The sequence below is a fragment of the Antechinus flavipes genome, chromosome 1 (genome assembly GCF_016432865.1).
Source record: "Antechinus flavipes isolate AdamAnt ecotype Samford, QLD, Australia chromosome 1, AdamAnt_v2, whole genome shotgun sequence".
NCBI classification, from domain to species: domain Eukaryota; kingdom Metazoa; phylum Chordata; class Mammalia; order Dasyuromorphia; family Dasyuridae; genus Antechinus; species Antechinus flavipes.
In genome coordinates this window covers 339,716,245-339,734,201 of record NC_067398.1, presented here as the reverse complement: position 1 = coordinate 339,734,201, position 17,957 = coordinate 339,716,245, and the positions used below count along the sequence as shown (strand labels likewise).

The window sequence follows — 17,957 nt, the reverse complement described above, 5'->3', positions numbered from 1 at the left end:
AACTTTTCCCCTCCTTCCCCCCATCCTCTTCCCCAGATGGCAGGTTGAACAATACATGTTAAATATGTTGAAGTATAAATTAAATACAATATATGTATACATGTCCAAATAATTATTTTGCTGTATAAAAAGAATTGGACTTTGAAATAGTATACAATTAGCCTGAGAAGGAAATCAAATTTATTATTTCTCAACATTCATTTTCAATTGTTGTATTATATATATATATATACCACAAAAAGTGCTTTATGGAGAACTTATCCTTTTATTCCAATTACTTCCCAAGGATATATTCTTAACAGTATAAGCTCTGGATCAAAACACATGGATATATTAGACATTTTATTTACATAATTCCAAATTACTTTATTAATTCAGATTTTCATCATGGTAGTATAATCTCTGGATCAAATTACATGGATATATTAGACATTTTATTTAGATAATTCCAAATTACTCTATTAATTCAGACTTTCTTTGACAATACATTCATATGCCTATCTTCTTACAACCCTCCAACATTAACTTCACATCTTTTGTAATTTTAGTAAATTTTAGGGTTGTTTCAATTTACATTTCTCTCATAAATGATTTATTCCCTAATAAGTGATTTAGAGGATTCCCTTATATGGTTAATTTTTTTTTTTTGAGAACTGTCTTTTTTATAGCCTTTGACTACTTCTGTATTGGTGTTGTGGTTTTACATATTTTCTTTAATTGTCTCTTTATATGTACATTTATCTAGGTGGTACAGTGAATAAAATGCCAGGATTGGAGTCAAGACTTCTCTTCATGAGTTCAAATCTAGCCTCAGGGGCACTTAATAGCTATGTAGCTCTGGGAAAGTCACTTAATCTTGTTTGCCTAGGCTTCCACATGTTTAAAATGAGTTGGAGAAGGAAATGACAAACCATTCTAGTATCTCTGCCCAGAAAACTCCAAATAGGGTTATAAAGACTCAGACATGGCTGAAAAGTGACCGAATAACAGCTACTATATCTTGGATATCCACTCTTTCTCAAAGATATTTGATACAAAGCATTTTTCCAAGTGAGCAATTCTCTTCTTAACCTAGATTCCTTTTGTTTATGCAGAAGTTTTTCAATTCTATGCAGTGAAAGTTATTATTTTATCTTTTATAATTGTCTTTACCCTTTGTCTAAGGATTACTTTTCTATGGGGCAAAGATTATTATCACTATTCTGCAATTAAGAAACTGAGGCTCAAAAGGAATGATCTTCCCAAGGTCACAAGGCAAGTTAACAGAAAAAGTGGAGCTTGAACTGAAATATTTTGATTCAAGTTCTGGAACCACATCTCTTTACAATTGTGCACAACCAATGCTGATTCTTAGTAGGATGGATTCTCTCCTCTTTTTAAAACACAAATTAGAAGACTAAATAGAATAATAGGGATAAGTGACACTGATATATAAAATGGTATCATCATAAACATAATGGCAAAACATAATGACAATAATAATTGATCTTATAATGCCAGAGAGATGGTACATTATTAAAGAGAAAAGAAAAATGAGTTTATTTAAAGCCTCCATCCCTCCCTTCCCTTACCAATGCTTAACAAACTGATCATTTATGGCTCAATTTGCTGATCAGTGTTTATTGACTTGCTTTGCATTTTAATTATGATTTATTAGTCTCAAGATATTCACTTTCAAATCTTAGAAGTGATTTTCTTGGGAAAAGGAGGGAAATTATGTCTAATACAAGGGATAGGATACCTCACAGGGTGCTATCCTATATGTTTGCTCTCCCTCCCTCTTTTCCCAAGTGCTATCCAAGATAGGTGTAAGGAGTATAAGAATCAATGGATGATTTTGGTTTTGAAAACCTGGTTCTGCTCTTATTCCTTGTGTGATCTTTGGCAAGTCCCTGACTCTTCTTTCAGCTTCTGATTTCCTTGTGTGTAAAATGAAGGAACTGAATTAGATACTCTTTTTGTTGTTCAGTTTGTCCAATTATCCATGACTCCATTTGGAGTTTTCTTGGTAGAAATACTGGAATGGTTTGCCATTTCCTTCTCCAGCTCACTTTACATATGAGGAAAGGAAGGCAAACATGGGTGAGTTGCCCAGAGTCATAGTTAATGCCTGAGGCTGGATTTGAATTCATTAAGATAAGCTTTCCTGATTCAAAGCCCTGTGCCATATCAATTGTGTCACTAGCTGCTTCTACAAATGAACCTTGCAATTTGTAAAAATGAGAGGACTGGGATCAGTCAGGATTTCTATACTATGTTTTATTGTTGTTCTTGCCTTTTAAACTCAGGAAACCGAACTCATCCGAAATGTTCAAGAACTTCTAAAAAGGACTCTGATGCAAATCGTTAACCAGATAAGGTAAGACATTTTTGCAACATTTTTATGTTGCTGACCAGTCCCTTAGAAGCAACCTTGGGTCAATTAGACTTTTGTTAGCTTTTCCTCAAAGAAAGAACAGACACATTTCATGTTTGAACCATCAGAGGAACATGCTGTTTTGGAGCCAGTTGGTGCCAGATCTGAGAGCTATTTTTCAGTGCAAATCTTTTTACCCCAGAGATAAATATAAATCAGGGTGATTTATTGTTTGGTTGATTATCTAAATGTAAACAAGTTATGGAAAAAATGTTACCAATTCTGATTAGATGTAAAAGTGTGTTGTGCATATATTTGGGGTTAGAGAGGTAGTTGTTTTTAAAAGACTAGATTTTTTGACATTTTGTTTTTGTTTGTTTTGGGTTTTATTATGATTTACAGACTGAACAAAAGACATGGTGATTTTAGTTTATCCCCACCATCTTCCCTAATGTAGTTTCATATCCAGTATTTCACAGATTTCACAGACAAAATTGTCTGATTTCAAATCCTGACTGCTTCTTACTACCATTGTAATTTTGGAAAAGTTATTTGTATTCTTTAGAATTTATTTTGGTGAAGTTAATTTATCTTCTCTTATTTATAAAATGTGGTAGTTTGACTAGATTTCTTTGGTCTCTTCTAAATATAAATTCAAGATTCCTGTTATGCAAAAATTTTTATTTTCACTTTACAGATAAGGAAACGAATTTAGAAAGAGAGGAAGTTCTTACTGCTAATAAATGGCAACAGAATTAGGACTAATTTCAAATCTATTGCTTTCCCTTCCATCCTGCTTTTCTTCCAAGTGGCCATGGAATTACAGTATCACCTTTTATCACACACATACAAATTTTACATTTATATTCAAGTCATGTGATATATAAAATACTTATTGGTCCCATAGTGCATATGATAATGACATATATGTCGATATGCACAAATATGCATATGCATACATCTACACTCATTCACTGAAATTTGAAGCAAATCCGTATGTCCAATAAAAATATAAGAACCCATTTTCTTTTCATTTCTTGGTTGGTACTGACACCTGGTGGATAATATGAAATAGAATTTCCTCTGAAATGTTCAGATTCATGGGATCAATATTTTCATAAAATCCTAGGATTTTAAAACTGGAAAGGCTCTCTAGTGGCCACCTAGTCCAAACTTTTAACCTTAAATAGAAATTTACACTCTTCCAGACAGATGACTTCCTCTCCTAGAAAGGATGCTTCCTTAGGACTTCCTGTCCTGGAGGGGATGCTTCCTTTCCATGATATTTCATGCTTTGAGTTCCATAGATTTACATGAAGGTTATGAGTTTCATAGTATCTCACCTCTGATACTACCTGTGTGACATTGGACAAGTTACTTAACTTTTATGAATCGCAGTGTCTTCATTTGTAAAATGAAGGGTAGGGATAGATGATTGCTAATCCTTCCAGCTCAGAAGAAATTCTGGGATTCTTTGACTATTTTCTTCTTATTCTAAAATTTTGATGCTATGAGGTAAGATGAGCTCTAGGTGATGGAGTAAAGCAATGAACTGGTATAGTTTGGTAAAGGAAAGGAAAGAAAGGCTCTGTCTTCTCTATCCATGGATTAATATGGCTTCTGTGCCATTGCCACCCCCAACTCATTTTGTCTGATTGAAAGAATTTCTAATTTTACCTTTGATCTATGGTTAGCATTTTAGTTCTGCCCCTCATTGATTTTCTAATCTGGTATTTTGTTCCTTCAATCAAAGTTTCTAGTGTCAGATGTGGCCGTAGCCCTAGGTTCTCAAAGGCCATATTGCTATAGTGCAAGCTTCTGCCAGGAAAGAGAGATTTTAAGTATTGGTCAGCAATAGACTGTGTGTCCATATCCATACAGATTAATTTATCACTAAGAAAGTCAGGTGGTGAACAATTTAGTCACAGGAAATCATTATGGTTCTCTATATTGAGAGTGTGAGATCTGATTTATTTGGTGGTATGTCTGCTCTGGAGATAACAAGAGGAACAATAACATCAAAAATGTTGCATTCAGGTAAAGTCAAAGCCCACAATATTCAAATTACATCAAGATCCTTTAGAAGTTTCATTGTCCAGAGAGGAACATTTCCTGAGGGCTGGAGGGTAGAAGTTTGAAAGCTTTTACATTCTAGCACAATCATATTCATATAGGTTGAAAATGGTAGGAGGTATGCCCCTTTATTTATTTGTTTTGGTGTCCCTTTATTTAAAAAAGAAACCTTCAACTTGCTGGTTAGTACAAAACCTTTCATTCTACATAAATGGTTATAACTGTACACCTAATAGATGATTTGAGCATCTCATTGGAACTATGCCACATGCCTTAGCTTTGGGGAGTCTTCATTTTCTTAACAATAAAATGAACTGTTTTGGACTAGGTTGTCTCCCAGATTCATTTCAGCTCTAACATTATATAACTCTATAGCCCTATGTACCTGTGAAATGTGTAACAGAAATATAGATGGAAAAACTAAGATTCCAAAGTAAAATGTCTTGTTTGAGTTTTGGTTTTCCTGACTTTCAGATCATTGGTCTGATGCTATCCTATACTTTTAAGTTGCTCTAGTCTCTGTCACCTATGGGTGAATGAAATATCTAAAAACAAGTTTGGGTGATGAAAGAGAAATAGATAATATGAGGACCCTAGAGAGAGAAGTGCCCAAGATGATATAATTAAAGACAAACTTTAGTTTTTTCTTGATTTAGAAGTTGCAGGGCAGCTAGGTGGCACAGTGGAGAGGGCCCCAGCCCTGAATTCAGGAGGACCTAAGTTTAAATCCAGGCTCAGACACCTAACACTTCCTGGCTGTGTGACCCTGGGCAAGTTACTTAACTCCAATTGCCTCAGCAAAGAAAGAGTTGGGGGAATGGATGCTGCATATTTGTTTCAAGGAACAGAGATCAAGAAAAATTGTGGGAAGGAAGTCATATGGGATGTAGCTATACTAGTTATCCAGCTAACTAATCTAGAGTGAAGTATTTCAGCTAATAATTTCCAGAACCAGGTTTTAAGACTGAACATGAGTTCAACATTCCAAGTTCAGCATTCCCTCTATTATACTATGTCTGTTCCCTTGTAGCAATCAGGGATCAAAATCTTTTAGGCACTTTTGGGACACTTCCACTTGACTTCTATGTGATCGTTTTACATTTTAATCCATTTGAATTTCTTCCCAATATTCCTCCTCCTTTCCTTTTAGGCTGAACAGAGACCACAAGGAATTCTGTGAAATGGACTGGTCAGATAAGGTTGATACCTACAACATTGATGTGCTGTGTTCCGGTTACAACAACGAAAGCACCACTGTTCAGTTCCACCCTCATTCATCCAAGTTAGATGACGGGTCAGGACCTCTTTGCTTATTTTGACATCTCATCTTCTGTGATCTCCGGGCTATTATTATTTGCTGTGAATGCTAATATATCAGTCACTGTGGTATGAGTTGGAGTGAAGGGGAGAAATAACCAGGACAGCTATACTTTTTATTTGGGCTGGTAGAGTGGAAAAGTGCCTACTATAATCTATTATTTAATTCAATTTAGCTTTGAAATGGATTTTTAAGCTTATGAAGCTTATGTTTGAATGTGAACATTGTGATGTTCTGGAAATTAACATTAACATTAGTTTTAAATGGAATGCTTAATCCATATTGAATATGTGACACAGTAGAAATGAATATGCATCCTTTTTCTAACTTTACTACCCTGCTACCAGTCAGAAGATTCAGATTTTCCTGAATCTTTTTTTTTTTTTTTATGTTAGAAGAGTTGATTTTATTTATTTATTTTTTAATTTTTAAATAACTTTATATTGACAGAACCCATGCCAGGATAATTTTTTACAACATTATCCCTTACACTCACTTCTGTTCCGATTTTTCTCCTCCCTCCTTCCACCCCTCCCCCAGATGGCAAGCAGTCCTTTACATGTTAAATAGGTTACACTATATCCTAGATACAATATATGCATGCAGAACCAAACAGTTCTCTTGTTGCACAGGGATTCCTGAATCATTTTTAAATCTTCCTATCTGATTTTATGCTTCCATTCCCTTTCCCTCATATCCATTCCATGGATGAGCACTGATTAGCAGAGATAGACCACACCTTTTATCATAATACTCCTCTCAGCATTACTCATAAACCTTGAATGAATGGAAAAAGCATTTCTGAAACAAATCCAACAGGTGTATACCCTTTCTAGTCTGTATCCAAGGTTCTCAACATTCTGCCCCAAGTAGCTTCCAAAGACATGACACACAACTTTCTTGTATTTCTAGTCAAATTAGTTTATCGTCCATGGTCACATCACATGCTTTCCTTCCCAAGTGCCCTTGCTCATGTTTTTCTTTGTGTGTAGAATACATTTCCTTCTACATCTCTACATGTCCATCTATCAAAGGCCTACCTCCATCTTTTGTAAATAGTATTTTTTATAATTAAATGTAAAGATAATTTCAACATTCATTTTTATAAGATTTTGAATTCCCCAATTTTTCCCTCCTTCCCTGTCTATCTCCCTTCTCAAATTTCTCAAGTAATCATACATGTGAAATCATGTTAAACATATTTTCATATCAGTCATTTAGTGAAAAAAAAGAAACAGAATAAAAGGAAAAAAAAACTACCCCCCAAAATGAAAATAGTATGATTTGATCTGCATTCAGACTCCAGAGTCCTTTCTCTGGATGTGGATAGCATTTTCCATCATGAGTCTTTTGGAATTATTTTGTATCACTGTATTGCTGAGAACAGCTAAGTCTATCATATTTATCATTACACAATATTATTGTTATTATGTACAAGGTTCTCCTGGTTCTTCTCCCTTCACTCAGCATTAATTCATATAAGTCTTTCCAGTTTTTTTCCTGAAATTCACTGCTATCATTTCTTACATGACAATAATATCCATTACATTTATATACCACAACTTGTTCAACCATTTCCCAATAGGTGGGAATTCCTTCAGTTTCTAATTTTTTAAGCCCAATCCTTCTTTTGAGACCCAGCTGAGTTATCTTCTACAGAAAGCTTTCTCAGGTCTCCACAGCTTTCTGAACTATGAATTCCTTGGCTACTTTTGGGGTAAGTCCTCCTTTAGCATTTTCCCCCTCTGTCTTACATTGTAGATCAATTTAACAATCTTTTATTTTATTAAGGGCCCACCACAAACATGTTACCCTGTTAGTTATTGGGAACACAGAAGACAAAAATGAAACCCAAAGAGTCTCTGGCTTTCAAAGACTTCACAATCCTTAGACTTACACTTAGCTCTTTAAAATTATACTAATCACAATTACACCGTACAAGGCAATTATATTGTAGTTATGCTTTAAAATTATACTAATCCAAATTACATTGTACAATACAATTATGTTGTAATTATGCAGGTCAGTGTCTTAGCTACTACTAGACTTCATGAGATCTCTAAGGGGATAGGTCCCATCTCCTCTCCACCTTTCTATTGTACCTTATCCCCAATCCTTCAGGTGCCAACTATAAGAATATGTGTAAATGAGATGTTAGTGAGTATCTATTGAATGAATAGCAGCTGGTTTGGATAAAGATGGTTTTCCTTAGTAACACTTCAGGGATTTAAAAGAGAAAGTTCCACAAAAGAGAAATTTCCACATATTATAGACCACCATCATCATCACTCAATTTCTGTGGAGTGCACCAGTTTCTTTCTCCTCAATATCTTTGTGAGGGAAGGAATACAAGGGTTATTTATAGATGAACAAAGGGATGTTTATAGAGAAGAAAGGATTTGACAAACTCTAACAGCTAATAAAGATTGTACTTAGAGTGATTTGTAATGCTAAAAAGAGACACAACAAATCCATCCCCCCTTATTTTAAAGACCCTTGAAAATAGGAACTATTTGTGTATTTGCATCTCCATAATCTTGAAAAATACCTAAAAGTAGTCTGGGCTTTATAAATTTGTGCTGAATTCAAAGTCTTTTATAATCAGCCCTTTCCAACCATTGCAGGTTTTTAATGCCTTGTTCGCTGCCACATATCCTGCCTTGCAATGACATTGGCTTCCTAACACAAGTCACTCTATTTCCCATCTCTGGGCATTTAATTCCCATGCTATATACTCTTCTTCCACACTTTTGCCTTCTGGTTTCTCCTCAGGTCTCATATAAAATCTCATATTGCCTGAGAAACTTTTCTCAGTTCTCCTTAATCGCCAAATTATCCTGGATACAGCTTGTTTGCATTAAATTATTTGACATTTTTTCCCCTTCTTAGACTGTGAACTCCTTAAATACAGGGCTTTTTGCCTTCCTTTATAATTCAAGTGTTTAGCACAAGGCCTGGTGTATAGCAGATATTTAATAAATACTAACCGACTAAATGACTCACTCTAAAGGAGGGAAATTGGGTTGGAGAAGAAAATTACCTTGCCTCATCTCTAGTTAGTAAATGTTTAGACTTTGGGACTACTGATGCCTTCCTAAATCATTGCTCCTTTGGGGCTGTGACTCCTGCCCGTGGCCTCCCTGAATGAACTACCACGGTTCACAGATGATGTTCTCTTGTGGCTCTCAGAAGTATTCCCCAACACTTTCCCACTTTATAGTGTATTCTAGTTCTTTTAAGAGGGGGCATTGCTGTGTAGTTTCTTCCAGTGACCAACAGATGGCAAACCGCCTCCACCAAATGGTCAACTTGCTTCTATACCCCTAGTTCATCCCAGAAAGAAGATGGTCTACATGTGAGTCTTTCTCATGTAACCAGGGGTCCTGGAGACTGACCGTTGTATATTTTTCTCTCTCTTCCTTGGTGTGAATTGCTAAAAGTGATAAGCATTCAAGAAATATTGGGGAAGTCAAAAGAATATAAACTGGTATTCTTAGGATCATAGATTGAGAAATAGAATTGTAGTTCCAATTTTTATATTATTCATGAGGGAACTGAGGTAGAAAGGAATTAAATAACTTTTCAGAGACATGCATTCATATAATTGGACTCAAATTCAGGCCTTGTTGAATTTCTCTAGATCTAGTACTCTGTGCAATCCTTATTTCTCTAGTTAGAGTTTCAAAAGCATCTCCAAAGCTGCCTATTAGTAGGCGGTTTTAGATATAGAGACTGGGGCAGGAAAAAAACTGTCAAATTGGTGTTCTGAACTTCGCCAGAAATAATAGAGTAGAGATATTTAAATTGGAGTCTGTGATCTTTAGAGAGATTTTAGGCAAGTGTGTACTTGGATAAAAAAAAATACACTTTTATTTTCACTTAACTTTTACCTGAAATTTATTATTTCCTTCAACAAAATAAAGCATTATTTATCAGATTGGCAAAGGGGTCTGTTAGACAAAAAAAAAATGTTAAGAACCCCTGGTATAGAAATGAATAAGTTTTTGACATCTGCCTCTGAAAAAAATGACTCTCTGATGAGTGGCCAGACAGAGCATTGTATGAAAGGTGACAGGGATTTGGGATCATGGTTAGGGCCTAGGACTAAGCAGAAGACTGATTGAGGTTTATGAAGGGTATTGAATTCATTCTGATTTAGGAGAGCCCAGTAGGTGTAGTGGAAGGAAAAGAAAAAAGTACATCTTCCTGTAAAGTTCTTTCAAGCTAAAGTGACCAGAATCTAAGGAGGTGTCACTAAGCCCAAATCAAATCCAAGAGATTGAATGAAGCCAGATGTTAGTTTCTGGCCTTGGGCATCACAACTAGTAGCCAAACCCATCCAAGGCTTATAGAAAGGAAAAAGTAAATATTCTTTCTGTAAGCTATTTCTCCCCTCTGCTATATGAACACAGTGATCCCATTCAAAGGTATAATCTGTATTGCCTTTATGCACTTCAGGATCTTCTCTGAGTACATTATAACCATGGGCTGTATTTTTTCTGTTTGATTTTTTGGTCAAGGGATTTTAAGGGACTTTAAAGTCCTTTAAGAGCTTAACCCCTCTTTCTTGGTTTTCCAAACTTTGACCCATGGAGTGGCTAAGGGTCCTAGTACCTTAAGTAACTCAGACTTTCCAATATATAATAGATTTAGAGCTAGAAAGAATCATGAAAACATTATAATCCGATTCAACTTTCTGGATTCACAGAGGAAGAGACACATTCAGAGAAATCAAACTCTTTATAACAGGTTTTATAGCTAATAATGAACAATGATAGGATATAAAGAATGTATTCTTTCCACTAGAACCTTCCCTAGAATAAGAAGTGGGACCCTTACTCAACTAAGCCACTTTGTGTAAACTCTAGCATCCCAGCCTCAAATACTAAAAACTCTTCCCCACATCTTATGCATACTTGAACATAAGAGATTAACTAATATTCTTTTCTAAATAATATTAAGGTAGAAATGGAATATAAGAAAGATAGTTACAGCTGTTAGGAAAAAAATTTTTTTTGGAGGAGGTGAACTTTGATCAAGTCCATCAGGGATAATTGTCCCTATAAGGAAGGAGAGTTAAATTCACTAGTTCAATTACATGTTTTGTGGCAAGGAGCATTCTGCTATCTTCCTTAGATCAAAGATCAAAGATATCTTTAATTGGTGGCTGCCAACAACAATAACAACAAAATCTTATCTTCTGCCTAATTCAAACCCTGTATATCTCCTCCTTCTCTTTTTCTTTTACCTCCTCCTCCTCCCTTTCTTTCTTTTCCTCCTCTTCCTCCTCTAAGTTATCTTTTCTGGTTAAACCTACTAATGAAATGATCTGTCTTTTCTTTAGATTCCTACTTTTTTCTTTGTGCTATAGTCAGTAATTCAATAAGATTAAGTGCCTACTATGTGCCAGTCTCTGTGCCAAGTGCTGTGGATACAGAAAAAAGGCAAAATATAGTCCATTTTCTCAAGTAATTCACAGTCTTATGAGGAAGACAATGTGGAAACAATTATTATCAAATAAGCAATGTGAATAGAATAAATTGGAGATAATCACGAGGGAAGGCATTAACATAAAGAGATTGGAAAAGATTTCTTCTAAGAATCAGGATTTTGGAACCCTGGGGAGCCAGGGGCTAAAGTGAGGAAGGGGAGAATTCTTAGCATGGGACTAGCCAAGAAAAATGTCAAGCCTGGAAATGGAGTATCATCAATGGAGAACAAGAATGAAGGCCATGTTATAAGGTATAAGAATATTGGAAAAGTAGGAATGGGGCAAGATGTAAAAAACTTTGAATACCAAATATATGGAATAGAGGGAGGCAGTTGAAAGTCACTGGAGTTTATTAAACTGAGGGCTGGGGAGGGAGCGGTACATGTGTGACATGGTTGTGCTTTAGGAAGATCACTTTCCCAACTGAGTAAAAAATGGACTAGAATGGGGAGAGACTTAAGCTATAGTCCCACAGTCAATGTAGCCTGTGAAGACCATCATCTGCCACTTTTTCTAAGCTGTCCAAGTTTATTTCTGCTGTGAGCCCCTCTCCCTTACTGCTCTTTCCTATATGGGAACTGAGAACCTGGCACACACTATACAAATTATGCTGCATGTTCAGCTTGAATAAGTCCATTTCATTTCCTCAGTTAGAATGGAAACTCCTTGAGTGAAGAAACTTCTTCTACTGACTCCCAAAAGAAGTATTTCCTTGTTTCATGACTGCTTAAACTCTGGTCCTAAAAACACTAATTTCTTTACCATCCTCTGATTCCTGTAGTGTCTCCACCCCAGAAACATGGGGCAGGTACTGTCAGGAAAATGTCTGCCGGGCACAACGGGAGAAGATAGCGTCCCTCAACCTGAGATTGCTGATTGACAATATCCTGAATGACAGTTCCAAGGACCTCTGTGTACAGTGTGATGCTGTCAACCTGGCCTTCACCAGGGGCTGTCAGGAGATTGAGAACGCCAAAAACAAGCTGGAGCATCACCTGAGAAAAGTGAGCACCTGTGCTGGGAACACCTCCTGCTCACCATGTCTGCCTCAAAGCCCTTAGGCCCCAGGCCCATGCTTTCAAAGTCCAGTTAGTCAATTGACAAGCATTTTTAAAATACTTATCCTGAGCCAGGCACTGGCTAAGCATTGGGGATTTTAAGAAAACAGAAAACTATTCTCAAGGAAATCACAAGTCCACTGGTGGAGACAGCACAAACAATTACATAGAAATAAGCTTTATATAGGACAAATTAGAGATGACTATGTTGTTTTTCTTATGGTTTTAAAGGGGACCAATGATATTATGGGATGAATAAATTGAATTTAAGTGAGACAGAATTGTACAAAGTCTCAGCCTCAGTTTCTCCTCCGGTCCAGGGGCTTGACAAAAGTCAGGATGATTGATAATAGCTTAAAAAGTAGCAGATGACCTTGGCATCTTCTATGTCTGACCAAGCTTTTAAGTGCTCCACAGCACCCACTTCAGATGCCTTCATGGCCATTGGAACAAATAAATTATAATCAGCAGAAGAAAAGCACTAGCATTAAGGGGATAGGGAAAGGCTTCTTATATGAGGTTTACCTAAGGAAGGCAGTCAGGGAAGCCAATAGGTAAACATAAAAAGGGAGAGTGTTCCAGGCCTGGGTGACAGTTGGTGAAAATGGTCAGGAGATGGATTATTCTCTATGTGATGAACAATAAGGAACCAGTGTCATTGGATCACAGAGTAGGTAAAGGCGTTAGGTATAAGGAGACTGGAACAGAAGGAATGAACTTCAAAGCATTTTATTTCTGATCCTGTAAGTGATAGGGAGTCATTGGAATTTATTGAAGAAAGAGCATATATAATTATGAGCAGCTAGGTAGTGCCATACTACACAGAGAGAATTGAGCCTGATGTCAGAAACTTTAACTTCATGAGTTCAAATCCAACCTCAGACACTTGGCAGCTGTAGGACCTTGAGCAAGTCACTTAATCCTATTTGCCTCTATTTCCTCATGTGTAAAATGGGCTGGAAAAAGCAATCAACTCTAGTGTATTTGCCAAGAAAGCTCCAAATGAGGACATGACTAAAAAATGACTAAACAGCAACATAATCATATCTGCACTTTAGAAGAATTAATTTGTAACTGAGTCAAGGTTATATTGGTGTTGAGAGAACTTTCTGGTAGAGAAATCAACCAGCTGACTATTATAATAGTCTAGATATGATGAGGGCCCATACTAGAACAGTGGTAAATCTAAGAGGAGAGAAAGAAGGGGGTAGATAAGACATGTTCATTTACATGAACTTCACTCTGTAGGTAGACATAATTTTATAGATAATCTAGTCCATTTACCCAGGGCAGAAATCCCTTCTGTAGAATTCTGGTCATCACCTGATCACCGCTTGAAGCAGTTCGATAACCACTGATGATAGCCTAAAATAGCTCATTCCTTTGTCAGGAATTGCTAGGAAGCCTAAAACTGCCTATTATCTAGAATCATGTAATGTTTGGGCTAGAACTAGCTCGTTTGGCTCAAAATCCTCATTTTATAAAATCAAAGCATTCATAGATTTGAAATATTTCATCCATTGTTCTATTGTTGAGAAGTAGCCACTAATGCAGATATTCTGTGTCTAAGACCATAATTCTTTCCATGACTTCCAATCACTGGTCTTCTATGAAATTCTCATTTTCAGAAAGCACAAACTTGTAGCAAAAGCCCCTTCCACCCAGAATCATAGCTTAGCCTGGGCTTCCAGATTAAGCACACAAAACACCTTACTGTCCCTTATTCCAAACCTGGGTGAATGGCAGTGAATCACCTGGAGACAAGCAGCCAAGGCTCCCTCTGTCAGCACTTAACACAGATAAAAAGAAGAATCCTGGGGACTTCTTATTCAAGTCCTCACTTCCTCAGCAAGCCCCAATCTGTTTTTTGTTTTTTTTTTTGTTTTGTTTGTTTTTTTTTTTTTGGCTAAAAGCAGATCCTACTCAGCTGCTTCAAAATAATTTGACATTTGGGATAATTTGTTACAGTTATAAAGTGGGAGTGACACTGTAGGTCATATTCTAAGGGAATTTTGATGGGAATGAATGGAAGCAGCTCCTATGCTTTGCAGCAGAGGCCAATTTGCTCTGCTATATCTCACCCCTGCCAGGGCAGGAGTGTCCTGTACAACATTCTGGACAGACAGTTTTCCATGTTCTGCTAGAAGACTTCCAGGAAGTGGAACTCATCACTATTCACTTGTGAGGTTCCTCTTTGCAATGAACTGGAATCAGTCTCTTACTGGCTTCCCTTTTGCATACTTCCTGTGGCTCAATTTTTTCATCAATAAAATGGAAGTCCTTTCCAACTTATCACATACCACCTGAACTTTACAGATGGGCAAAGTGAGGCTTGCAAAGTGACATGACTGGCACTACACAGCTAAAACTTGCCTCTCACCCTCTCGTGTTTCCTTCCTCCACCTCTTTGATGAGTAAGAACAGATCCCCAGTTAAATCTATAAAATGATATAATTGGACTCATTGACTTCTAAGAAACCTAGATATGTGATTCTATGACACTTTTCTTTTTATAACTTCCCCCACTATTCCCTAGCAGAGTGTTTTTGGGGTGTTAAGTGAACAGGATACTTAGCCATTTTGACTCAAGCAGCTCTTGGGACCTTTTATCATTTCCAATTTGGCAATGATTTATCAGGTTTCTTTTATTAAACAAATTTAGGCTGGGGTTCCACTAGCAAAAAGCAGGTACAGAACAGAAAATTTCCTGCAGTCTCCAAATAGTTGTACACATTTCTTGTTATCCCTTTTCTCATTTCCTTGGTTATTTTGGCTCCAGGATCTCTGGTCAATGAATGTTGGGACCGAGCCATAAACTTGTCCCTGTCAGCACCATCTCCAAGCTTTTCCTGTGCTTTAGGGACAATTCTATTTCAGTCATTAGAATAACAAAATACATACAGTTAGAAGTGATATAATGCTTAGGAATACAAAGAGAAAACATGGTACAAGGGCTGGGGGGGAGGTGGAATCTGAAGCCTAAATCTACCTTATGGAACATTTAAATGCCTGAGTTGAGAAGTCAAGGGGTTCATTTTTCCCTCTGGTCAAGCTCAGAGAGCATGGTAAAAGATAGAATTCACAGGGAGTGCTTTGGAGAGTCATGTCTCCAGTCTTGCAAGGAGAAGAAAGAGAAATGATTGTGGACTTGGGCCTCTGGGTTTAGGTATATGACATATCCCTGGGTCTCACCATCTACTGGGCTGGCTCAGTTCTGCCATTTTCTTGGTCACTTGGTGAAAGCACTCTTTTTAGACTGCTGTCTTTCCCTAAGCTTGCTGGCTATCCATATTAACCACAGATGCTCAATCTCCTGTGTAAACACTTTGCTTCTTCCACAGATACTCAGAGAAATTACTGACCAGGAAAACAACATTTCATCCCTCAAACAAGCTATCAAAGACAAAGAAGCCCCCTTGAGAGTAGCTGAGACGAGGCTTTATCAGCGATCTCAAAGGCCTAATGTGGACCTCTGTAGGGACGATGCACAAATCAGGTAATGACTTTAGCCAGGCTTCACATAGATTATGTTTTTGTACTTATATGGCACCCCATTAGCTAATCAGAAGATCACTGGGGTTGCTTTGGGATAATTCCGAGTATAGTCTGAATCCTCATCTTTTATAGTATTTTGTTGCTAGATCGTTCTAGAGATACATAGGTACATTAGCAAAAACATTTAATAAATATATTAAGTAAAAAGGAAATTAAATAATGCAATATTCTCTCTACTCATACACAAAGGAGCATAATATCCTACATCTCCAGAAGAATTATCATCTAATTTTCCTTTAATTCTGCTTATATCCAACATATTGAAAGGACACAGTCAAAATTTCTAGAAGTCTATATTTAGAGCACATAATCTCTGAATTGGAGTATTTTTCCTAGGATTCCTTCAGAGAAATTGGAGAATAGATGAAATCTTTTACCTTAGCCATAAAATCATCTACATGTGGATCTAGGGATGGGGGAATGCCATGGTCATATGACTCCACATAGTACTTTTTTGCCAAGAAACAGTTTGGTTATGAGAAGAAGTACTGAATTTGGAGTCAGCAAATTTGGGCTCAAATCCAAAATCTAATACTATCTTTTGCCTTTCCAAATCTCATTTTCTTCTTCTCTAAAATAATGATTACTTAAAAAAATTATAGTGCCTATTTTGTAGAAGTATTGTGGAATAAAAATGGGGATTTTTTGTTTATTTTGTTTTAAACCTTTGGATGCATATGAGTCTTGGATTTCATTGGTGTCAAGAATTTCTAGTGAGAAAATTTCCTCCACTCATACAGCCAGGCAAATGTAGAGTCATAAAGAGTTGCTTGGGGGAATGGAGTGGAAGAGTGATTTGTTCAGGGTTATAAAGGCAGTCAGTATTTCTCAGAGAATAGGACAAGAGCAGAAGTCTTATACTTCTTTAATCAACTATTTAAAGAAACTTTGGCAAGGATATAGCATTATCAATAAAATAGGTTAATATTATCATGACACAACCTTACTAGAGGAAAAGCAAACACTCCTGGTTGAAACAAAATGTGACCAGACAAATGGAGAGCCCAAACTTTGCCATTTTCTTGTCAAGTGGTATCCTCTGTTCTTGGCATCAGTTTATCTGTATAATTGTAGGGAGGGGGCAAGTGATCCCTTCTGTGTCTGATCGATCAGTAGCAGCCAGATTCCAGCTCTCCCTGGATACTTTCCCCGCTCTGCCTTTCTGTACAAGGGATCTCTCCCTGTGTATGCATCCAAGTGCAGCAGAACACTGATGTTTATTATTCAAAGATTACAAGGAAATCTATTAGTTCCATGAGAGCACATTTCAATATAAAGATCATTTTTTCCATTAATGTATCTCACAGAGTACCTTCCAGCTGATCCTCTTTCAAAGTAGCAGAATCTAAATCACTATTCATTAAGGAAAATGAAATGAAAACAGCTCTGAGGTACCATCTTACACCTATCAGAAAGAAAAAGAGAATGGAAAATGCTGAAGGCAATGTGGAAAAAATTGAGACATTAATGCACTGTTGGTGAAGTTGTGAACTAGTTCAACTATTCTGGAAAATAATTTGAACTATGCCCAAAGGGCTATAAAACTACACATACTTTTTGATCTAGCAAATCTACTACTTGTTCTATATCTCAAAGAGATAAAAAAAAAAAAGTAAAAGGATCTATATGTATAAAAATGTTGATATCATCTCTTTCTGTGCTGTAAAGAATGGAAATTTTAAAAATGCTCATCATATGTGGGAATGGCTGAACAAATTGTGGCATATGAATATTATTGTGTTATAAGAAATGATGAATGGGATGGTTTTGGAAAAATCTTGGAAAACTTCTAGGAACAATATAAAATTAACAGAACCAGGAGAAAACTGTACACAGTAACAGCAATATTGAATGTTCAGCTGCATCTGATCAATACAGTGATCCAAGAGAATTCCAAAGGATTCATGATAAAAATTTCTATCCACTTAGAGAGCAAATGAATAAAGTCTTAATGCAGATTGAAGTATATGTTTAAGGATGATATGGAATATGTTTTGCATGGTTTCACATGTATAATTGATTTCACATTGTTTGCCTTCTCAATGGATGAGGGAGAAGCTAAAAGAAGGGGAAGAATTTGGAATTCAATTTTTAAAAAATGCTGTT

At 36.5% G+C, this 17,957-nt stretch overlaps 1 protein-coding gene across 1 annotated transcript in view; it reads left to right on the top strand.

The window, feature by feature from the left end:
- The window catches only part of TEKT4 (tektin 4), a 42,819-nt gene that overhangs the window by 22,293 nt on the left and 2,569 nt on the right, over positions 1-17,957 (top strand). The window contains exons 2-5 of the mRNA XM_051969390.1: positions 2,289-2,359; positions 5,580-5,723; positions 12,020-12,242; positions 15,638-15,792. Coding sequence (XP_051825350.1) covers positions 2,289-2,359; positions 5,580-5,723; positions 12,020-12,242; positions 15,638-15,792 — 593 coding nt within the window. The remainder of the gene's footprint in view (positions 1-2,288; positions 2,360-5,579; positions 5,724-12,019; positions 12,243-15,637; positions 15,793-17,957) is intronic.